The sequence below is a fragment of the Astatotilapia calliptera genome, chromosome 6, assembly GCF_964374335.1.
Source record: "Astatotilapia calliptera chromosome 6, fAstCal68.1, whole genome shotgun sequence".
In the NCBI taxonomy this organism is placed as follows: Eukaryota; Metazoa; Chordata; class Actinopteri; order Cichliformes; family Cichlidae; genus Astatotilapia; species Astatotilapia calliptera.
This window is the reverse complement of record NC_137427.1, coordinates 44,377,284-44,387,283: the sequence shown is the minus strand read 5'-3', so window position 1 is coordinate 44,387,283 and position 10,000 is coordinate 44,377,284. Positions and strand designations below refer to the sequence as shown.

The following is a 10,000-nucleotide window of genomic DNA, read 5'->3' as shown; positions in this document are numbered from 1 at the left end:
CTATACTGAACAACCAGCCCGTGCTGCTGCCCGTCATTGTGCTGGCTGTAAGCCATGACGAGAAGGTGTCAGATGTTACCTCTGCAGTCACATGTCACTCCATCAATGAGAATAGTATCAAGGTGCAACATGTCTCACAACATGTCTCACAACATGTCTCACAACATATCTCACAACATGTCTCACAACATGTCTCACAACACACATTTCACAATTTCATGAGCAGTCTGGTTCTGCTGGAGGTTTCTTCCTCAACAATGTCAGCAAAGCGCTTGCCCAGAGCTGGTCATATGATTGTTGGGGTTTTCTGTGTTGTATTATTGTTGGGCAGGGGTCTCAAACTTGCAGCCCGGGGGCCACTTGTGGACCACGTCATGTCAATACAGTGGGGCAAAAAAGTATTTAGTCAGCCACTGCTTGTGCAAGTTCCCCCACCTAAAATGATGACAGAGGTCAGTAATTTGCACCAGAGGTACACTTCAACTGTGAGAGACAGAATGTGAAAAAAAAAATCCATGAATCCACATGGTAGGATTTGTAAAGAATTTATTGGTAAATCAGGGTGGAAAATAAGTATTTGGTCAATAACAAAAATACAACTCAATACTTTGTAACATAACCTTTGTTGGCAATAACAGAGGTCAAACGTTTACTATAGGTCTTTACCAGGTTTGCACACACAGTAGCTGGTATTTTGGCCCATTCCTCCATGCAGATCTTCTCGAGAGCAGTGATGTTTTGGGGCTGTCGCCGAGCAACACGGACTTTCAACTCCCGCCACAGATTTTCTATGGGGTTGAGGTCTGGAGACTGGCTAGGCCACTCCAGGACTTTCAAATGCTTCTTACGGAGCCACTCCTTTGTTGCCCGGGCGGTGTGTTTTGGATCATTGTCATGTTGGAAGACCCAGCCTCGTTTCATCTTCAAAGTTCTCACTGATGGAAGGAGGTTTTGGCTCAAAATCTCACGATACATGGCCCCATTCATTCTGTCCTTAACACGGATCAGTCGTCCTGTCCCCTTGGCAGAAAAACAGCCCCATAGCATGATGTTTCCACCCCCATGCTTCACAGTAGGTATGGTGTTCTTGGGATGCAACTCAGTATTCTTCTTCCTCCAAACACGACGAGTTGAGTTTATACCAAAAAGTTCTACTTTGGTTTCATCTGACCACATGACATTCTCCCAATCCTCTGCTGTATCATCCATGTGCTCTCTGGCAAACTTCAGACGGGCCTGGACATGCACTGGCTTCAGCAGCGGAACACGTCTGGCACTGCGGGATTTGATTCCCTGCCGTTGTAGTGTGTTACTGATGGTGACCTTTGTTACTTTGGTCCCAGCTCTCTGCAGGTCATTCACCAGGTCCCCCCGTGTGGTTCTGGGATCTTTGCTCACCGTTCTCATGATCATTTTGACCCCACGGGATGAGATCTTGCGTGGAGCCCCAGATCGAGGGAGATTATCAGTGGTCTTGTATGTCTTCCATTTTCTGATGATTGCTCCCACAGTTGATTTTTTCACACCAAGCTGCTTGCCTATTGTAGATTCACTCTTCCCAGTCTGGTGCAGGTCTACAATACTTTTCCTGGTGTCCTTCGAAAGCTCTTTGGTCTTGGCCATGGCGGAGTTTGGAGTCTGACTGTTTGAGGCTGTGGACAGGTGTCTTTTATACAGATGATGAGTTCAAACAGGTGCCATTCATACAGGTAACGAGTGGGGGACAGAAAAGCTTCTTACAGAAGACGTTACAGGTCTGTGAGAGCCAGAGATTTTCCTTGTTTGAGGTGACCAAATACTTATTTTCCACCCTGATTTACGAATAAATTCTTTACAAATCCTACCATGTGGATTCATGGATTTTTTTCTCACATTCTGTCTCTCACAGTTGAAGTGTACCTCTGGTGCAAATTACTGACCTCTGTCATCATTTTAGGTGGGGAAACTTGCACAATCGGTGGCTGACTAAATACTTTTTTGCCCCACTGTATGAGCAGAGAGTACAAACATGCTGAGGACTGTGTCAGTTCAGTGAGAGTCACAAACTAATGTGTACGCTCATGTCTGCATTTTATTTTGTTAAATATGAACATAACGACAGCAGAAGTGCTACCACGTATGTGGGCAGACAGAGAGGACCAATGTGTTTGTTTGGTAGATCAATGAAAGGATTCAGTTAGTTAAGAGGGAGTTTGCGTTTTATCTTGTTATACAATGTTTGAAAACGCAAAGAAGCAAAACATTTTCAGTATTATTTGTTTGTGTTTTCTTGTTTGTTTGTTTTGTACTCCTTGAACACTAAAGTGTCCTCCAATGAGACGACAGTGCCAGCAGTGGCCCACAGCTCATTTCAGTTTGTAGGGTCACCTTACAATTAACGCACCCAGAGGCAACTGTTTAAGTTTTATATAATTCATTTTAAATTCCATTTTTAGTTAACCAAAACAACTGCACTACCTCAGTGCTTAAAGTAAAAGTCAAAAACAGTTAAACAACATCTTGGAGTCTTTTTCAGTGGCTCAGTTTTGCCAGGTTATCGTAGAGACGGCTCGATTGCTGTCGCTTGACATTCAAATTTGACCTGCACCTGGTTCACCTTAAATTTAGTTTGTGCTGTTGACTAGGTCCAAAGTCAAGACTAAACTTCAGTGTTTCTAAACCTCTCTGGGTAAATGGACCTTACAGTATACAGGGCCTTTCTGCTTCATTTGAACACTCAGAGCAATTCAAGCCTCATTCAGCCAGTCACACACATATTCACACAGCACTTTTATTTATGCCTAAGCTTTATTGTTTGGCAAGGTGGAGTACACAACTGATTAAAAACAGCTCACCCAAAATGAAACATGCATGTTTATCCATTTTTATCATTTCGGTGATATTTTCCCAGGTTTGTAATGTTGGCTTTAGAGATGTCTGAATATAACAGAATTCAACTCCACTCTGAGCGTAACGTGCCTTTTCAAAAATCACAAACCAAACATTATCATCCATCTACCAAACTGTGTTTAGAGAGGTTTAGCACAAATCTGAAAAGTACGTGAGACAGCTAATTGAACTTTAATGCCAAAAGGAAACCAGTGCGATTACTTTAAACTGTATAGATGAAACAAATATCATATTTTGTATGTGTCTCTTCCATACAGGTTTCCAGTGATTGCTCTACCCTCTACGTTGATGGCAGTGAATCAGGATTAGGGTCGACCTGTGCAGTGGTGGAGTTTCATCTGGGCATGCTCAGTGGGTCTGTGTGTCTGGAGGTTTGGGCTCCCTCCGTGCCCCTACATGTCTCCTTGGCAGATCCTACTCTCAATGTCATTGATGGATGGAACCTGATCACAGAGAAAGGGTAAAAACTAGGCCCGCTGTGTCTTCAGTCTGTTTTAACTTGTTGTACTATAGTTCATTGTATCTGTGTTTATCTCCTCTCTCCTCTGGAGATGTAACCATTTCCTTAAAGGCCTGTTGAACTACACTGACTCTTCTACTGCTTGGTTCAAACTACATAATACCTAAATGAAAACAGAGTGTGAAAACTGAAAAGGTTTATGTAATTAACTCATCATGACCCCACAATCATCCGGTCTAGCATCATTTTACCGGAAAGAAATACTGCGCAGTATAAAACCAGTGTATTTAATGTTTGTTATCATGGGACAAACTGCAGACCGGTCACAAGATGTTCTATGAGAATATACTACATTCATATTCTGCATGGACAAAAGTGAAAAATGTGATACATAGTAATCTCGTAAGCTTTTTACCAGAAACATGATCAAACACAGTAAGAGTATAAAAACGTTTGCTTACCAAAAAGTACCACATTGCTGTGGCCTGTGTTAAATATCCCAATTCTTTGAACTTTGGGCTGAAGGAAGAACAACAATCGGTGTGTAAATGCTCAATCAACAATCTCTTTATTCCATACAATTCTCATTATTTCATACAACACTTTGAGCATAAACGTCCAGACGGGACATGTGGACAGGAGGGTGTCCGCCACGTCTCGAAGTGTCTGACCGTTTCTCACATTCTTATAGCTTCAGCCCCCCCCCCCCCCCCCCCCAAAGTCACAAAACCTAAACATCCACATTCTTTCTCTCTCAGTGAACCTAAACTATGGCCTTGGCTTCCTGTTCAGTATGTTTTGTTCTTTCTAATCAGAAAAGGAAGGCCATGATTCTACACAAACAGCATTTCTTATAACTCAGCAGTATAATGCATCATAAAACAGTGTAATGATTTCACAATCTTTAATCTAAGGCATAATGTGGCCTATAGCATTAGCAAACAGGCAAATTCAGCAACTGACATCTTCTTTCATCATCTTTCGTACTTGAGCTCGTAAGCCCACATGAATGGGAAGGGTCGCATCAGGAAGAGCATGGTGTCAAATTTTCGCGGATCACCAGAAAAAGTCAGTCGGGGCCCAGGGTAACAACAACCGCCTCCAGTACTATTTGTCAACAGGGTCCTGGTGGAAACTGTTGGCCAAAGACAAAAGAAGAGAAGAGAAGGAAGGCGGGAGTGTGGAGATGAGAGTAGGGATGCTGAATGTAGGGAAAGTAGGGACGAGCAAGAGACGAGGTAGGAGGAAAGCAAGAAGAATCGGAGATGGATTCAAGCTGTTGATGAGGAAGGTGCACACAGATGGACCACATCTCTGAAGAAGGTACAATCTGAAGTTTGGGCACTTTGTTGCTCTGAAGCATTCATGTACATGTTAACAATGCCACAATCTTCCTAGGAGTACAAATTCGAGGACCCAAAGGTCAAAGCATGCAGTGTTCAGAGAAACAAACAAAGAAAAAACAACAGCTACATCTCAGACAGCTTCTCTTTTCTGGAAGTGCCTCCTCTGAACTGAACATGATGACACAGATTTACAGAGTTCCATCTGAACAAACTAGAAGACCAGAACGAAGTGTGGCCTTAATGCACAGCAGCATGTTTGGAGAAAGCATATCAACACAACACTGCACAACAACTGCCAAGGACGGGGGGGCATGATATGGCCTTGTTGAGTCAAAAGTTCAGCCATCTGTCCAACAGCTAAAGCTTGGCCAAAACTGGGTCATGCAACGGGATGATTATGAAAAATATATGTTTCACAGTTTGTATATTTTTAAAAAATCCTCATTCAGGTCAATGAGAGAGAGGCAGAGTATGGGAGGAGCAGAAAAATTGCACTGAAATCTTTTCAACCTGCCAGTAATCCAATAATTACGACCACACAACCATCATTTTACACTCAGGTCAAAGCTGATTTCTCTTCTTTCAAGCAAGGTCTTCCTCAGATCCAGCAGATGAATAGTTTTTGGAGGCATATGAGTGAGTGGTCAGAGGTTTACAGACACTCATTATGAGGCACAAACATGGACTTTATTTACACTGCCAGTCAAAGTCTGGACACACTGAGATAAGATAAGATAAGATAAGATAAGATAAGATAAGATAAGATAAGATAAGATAACTCTTTATTGTCATTGCACAGTTATACATAGCACAATAGTACAATGAAATTGGAAAACTGTCCCATGTCGGCAAACACAACACAACACGACACAGTAACTTGACTTAAGTAATAAAAAGAAGAAGTAGTGTGTGTTTATTGCACATTGTTATTATTGCATCTTGTTATAAATATAAATATCATTATTGTTATTGTTGTTACTGTTGTTACCCCCCCCCCCCCAAAAAAAAAAACACCAATCTGACAGCCTCTGAACCTCAGCTCTGTACGCTGCCTCGTCTCCCCCTGAGATGAGCCCTACCACGATGGTATCATCTGTGAACTTAATGACTGCGTTGTCTGGGTGGGTACTAACACAGTCATGTGTAGAGTGTAGCGTGTACACACTTTCTCATGGAATGGTTTTTCTTTATTTTCATGACTATTTACATTTTAGATTCTCGCTGAAGCGATCAAAATTATGAATGAACATATATCGAGTTATGTAGTAAAGATGTTTTATATTCTACATTCCTCCTAATATCCGCCCTTTGCTTTGATTACTGCTTTGCATACTCTTGGCCTTCTCTCCATGAGCTTCATGAGGTCGTCTCCTGAAATGGTTTCCAACAGTCTTGAAGGAGTTCCCAGAGATGCTGAGCACCCGTTGGCCTTTTTGCCTTCACTCTGCGCTCCATCCCAAACCATCTCCATTGGGTTTAGGTCAGGTGACTGTGGAGGCCAGGCCATCAGGTGCAGCACTCCATCACTCGCCCTCACACAGCCTGGAAGTGTGTTTGGGGTCATTGTGCTGTCCTGGCGTGTTGCTGCAGGATGCTGTGGTAGCCATGATGGTTCAGTGTGGCTTCAGTTTTGAATAAATCCCCAACAGTGTCACCATCACATCTCCTCCTCCATGCTTCACAGTGGGAACCATGCATGTGGAGACCATCCGTTCACCTTCTACGTTCAAGACACGGCAGGTGGAACCAAAGATCTCAGATCTGTACTCACCAGACCAAGGCACAGATTTCCACTGGTCTAATGTCCACTCTTTGTGTTTCTGGGCCCAAACAAATCTCTTCTTGTTGCTTTTCCTTAGTTGTAGTTTCTTAGCAGCTGTTTGATCATAAAGGCCTGATTCACACAGTCTGCTCTGAACAGTTGATGCAGAGATGTGTCTGCGACAGGAACTCTGTGTGGCATTGATCTGGGCTCTAATCTGAGGTGCTGCTAACCAAGGTTGTTGTTATCATTGTTTTAATTATTGTATATTTAAAAACAATATACAAAAAACAATAATAAGTTCAGTGGGAGCATGAATGTTAATGTAATTTGGGGCTTTTAATAAATCCCCCCACCAAAAGAAAAAATGGACTACATTATTGTGCCTCAGAGCTCCTGACGAGACGTAATTTGAGAAGGAGAATGTGTTGCCATTAAAATATCAGTGTTGTCATCAGCAACATTTGGATGGAAAACATGCTTCTCTCTTTCTTTCAGAGTAAACTTGCACACACATTTCTCCAACATGCAGACACAGATACGTCAGGATCTTTAATCCCTCGTGTGTTTTCTTCTTGCTCAGGTGTGTGCCGGTGTATCAGCGCTCCTCAGTCCAGGTTCTGACCCAGTTCACAGCTCTGGACTCCCACAGCAGAACCACACACCACCTGGGTTCCTCAGATTGGTTTGTAGATGTGACTGAGCTGGTCAGTAACTGGCTGAGAGTAGAAGACCCCCGAGTGGCTTCCCTCAGGCCCCAAAACATCGTGATAGGATTAAGACCTGGAAAGACATCACTGCATGTAGGCGACAGTTGTGCATGCGTTAACTGCTATTGTTTCACTTCTTGAGCATCTCCTCTCACTCTCACCTTCATCCTTAGATTATCTCGGAGCAGTGGGATGGCATGTTGGGCACATGTGACATCACTGTGTCCTCTGACACTGTCAGCGCTGGCGATCTGTCTGTACAAGCGGTCAGTGGCCTGGGAATGTCAGTGAAGTCCAGCCCTGCCCACCCCTCCATCATCACAGCAACAGTGACAGCCTACAACACCATGTACCACTATCACCAGGTGACAAACACTCGTTTCACTCCACTTCCTCAAGTCTCATTAATCCACTGAAGCTGAGATAAATTTGCCCTGTTTTCCCTGTAGGAGGCCTCCGTCAGTGTCTGGCTGCAGTTCAGTGACGACACTGCCTCCCTCCTCTCCTCTTTCAGTGACCTTCCCTTCTCCCTGCGTCTCTCCTCATTGGCTGAGAGTGTTATTATGGTGACACCCAGTTCCAATCAACGCGTCTTTGCTCAGGGTGACGGAGGTGGGCCTTTACTGCGAGCAGAGCTTCTGGTTTCTACGTGCGCCGATCAGCTGATTGTCTCAAACTCTTTTGATGAAGAGAACGAGGAGCGGCAGGCTTCTACAAGACGAGAAGGGACCCGCAGGCTGGCGAGGGGATCAGGCTGGATAAGGGTCAACTTAGACCTAGACTTCATGCAGCCAGTAGCCAAGAAGAGCGAGGATGGTGTGGAGTTTGAGTTTGACATTTCAGACACACTGGTTGGATCACACGGTGACATTTACTCATCAAACAAAGATGAAAGTTGGAACGTGAGCACCAGCAGTAACTACTATGAGAAAGTAAGTCAGACCATGACTAACAGAAAGTGGAATGAGGTGGACAAAGGAGGCATGGTCAGTCGAAACACTCTAGAAAGAGCAGTGCTGATGCCGAGCCTGGACGAGGGCAAGGTGTACTTCTTTCCGAGCCAGGATAAAGGAGGAGCAGAGGAAGACAAGCAGGGAACTCATGAGTTGGAACTTGGCGTGGGTGCTGTCCTCTCTCTGCTCTGTCTCTTTGCTGTCCTCTTTCTGGCTAACTGTCTGCCCTCCACCCTGCGACACAGGTCGAGGAGGACAAAAGAGAGAATGGAAGGAGAACTGGAGGCAGGTGCGACGGAAGATGGAGAGGAGATGGAAAGGGAAAAGGCCAAGGACTGGAAGACATAGAAGATGAAGAACATAGAGCTAAACAGAGAACAATGGAGAGAGTTTTAAAGAAGTAGCAGCTGATACTGACACCTTCAGGATCTAATGAACCGAAACTCAAACTGTTCTATTCAAACACTTTAAAGGTTTAATTCAACCAGTTTGAGCATGAGCTGAGCTTTAATTTGAGAAAAACAATTTTTACTTTCTTTTAGTTTCACCAATCAACAGGTTGATGCTCATCTACATGACTTTTGTCCCCTTACCCTGACCCCTTTAACCTTTAAGTCCACATGATATCTGAGTAAGGTAGGTGAGCAAAGCAGCTTTTCAAAATGTATCTAAGTGTGTATAATTTAGCTTTGTAGAACCACTTCTTATTGTTAATCCCCTTCCCCCTGTAGTAGGCACATTTTGGAGACATTAGGTTTGATCTTAGTAGGCCAGATCTTTGAAAGGCAGCCATTGTGTGAAACAGGCAGAATAAAGACTTTCTATTAAAACAAATGACACGTTTAATGCTAAACGTGGTGCTGTCATTTTTGTCAGTCGTTACTTATGGTTTCATTGTCGTGTCTAAAATAAAGTTTGTTTTAAGAGTCTTTTTGCTTTTCAAAGCACTCCTCGTACTGAGTGGTACTGAGAAAGGTTATCTGAGCTGGAGCTGCTTACCTCTGCAGCTCAGAGTATGCTGGAGGTGAACTTGGGTGTAATGATCAGTGACTTAGGCTACGTCCACACGCACACAGGTATTTTTGAAAACGTTTTTGGTTTTGTTTTTCAAATCCCGTCCACACGTGCGGTTTTGGAAAAATATCTCCATTCACATGTAAACGTTAAAAATGAACTGTTGGCCAATCAGAAGTCCAGGAGCCTGGGAGGGACTAAACAGGGTTTTGTGCTCATAAAACCTGAAGTACTTTCTGTAAAGGCAGCTAATTTTGTTCTAGTTTTCAAGTGCCTTCATCATTTCAAATGTTAATAACTAAAGACAGTATTTTCATTGTTGTGTAGACTCACAACTCAGGAATGAACTAATGCATACAGCATACATAAATGCAATTGATTCAACACTGACGTCTGGATTTAGGTTGTGACAGCGTCGGTGTTGAAGGAAGAAGCCACGTCCAAAGTGCCGTCTGACGCATCTGTCTTTGTAAATGGAGGGACACTAACTGAGTGTGAGTGTGTACAAACTGCAGACAGTCAGATTAACAGCAGCAGTATCTTGTCTCTATCCGCCATTGTAGAAATGTATCTCATGTAAACAATAACATGGCGCACAGCGTGATGTGAAAAACGGCACACACCTTTGCTGTTGCGAGACTAAATCTCCACACGTAAAAAACACAAAGACTGAGTTTTCGAAAATATCCACCCTGGCAGGAGATTTAAAAATCTCTGTTTTCAGTGACCCAAAAGGCTGTTTTCAAAAATCCCAGCGGACGTGTGGACGTAGCCTTAAAGGCCACTGAAAAAGCACCATGATGAGTCAGACGTTCAGACAGGAGCCACAGGATGATGGAGAGTGCACTTGCTGCTGGAGCATAGCA

General features: G+C 43.5%; 1 protein-coding gene across 6 annotated transcripts in view; it reads left to right on the top strand.

The window, feature by feature from the left end:
* tmem132a (transmembrane protein 132A) overlaps window positions 1–9,049 on the top strand; it is a 24,756-nt gene extending 15,707 nt beyond the window's left edge. For 5 of the 6 annotated variants that reach the window (XM_026172170.2, XM_080302551.1, XM_080302550.1 and 2 more), the window contains 5 exons: window positions 1–122; window positions 3,147–3,349; window positions 7,041–7,260; window positions 7,341–7,532; window positions 7,617–9,049. The exon at window positions 1–122 is cut by the window's left edge and continues 22 nt beyond it. In XM_026172170.2, the coding sequence (XP_026027955.2) occupies window positions 1–122; window positions 3,147–3,349; window positions 7,041–7,260; window positions 7,341–7,532; window positions 7,617–8,468 (1,589 nt within the window). In that variant the 3' untranslated portion in view covers window positions 8,469–9,049. The remainder of the gene's footprint in view (window positions 123–3,146; window positions 3,350–7,040; window positions 7,261–7,340; window positions 7,533–7,616) is intronic. The other variant, XM_080302552.1, reaches the window with a different exon arrangement.
* The last annotated feature ends 951 nt before the right edge of the window (window positions 9,050–10,000 follow it).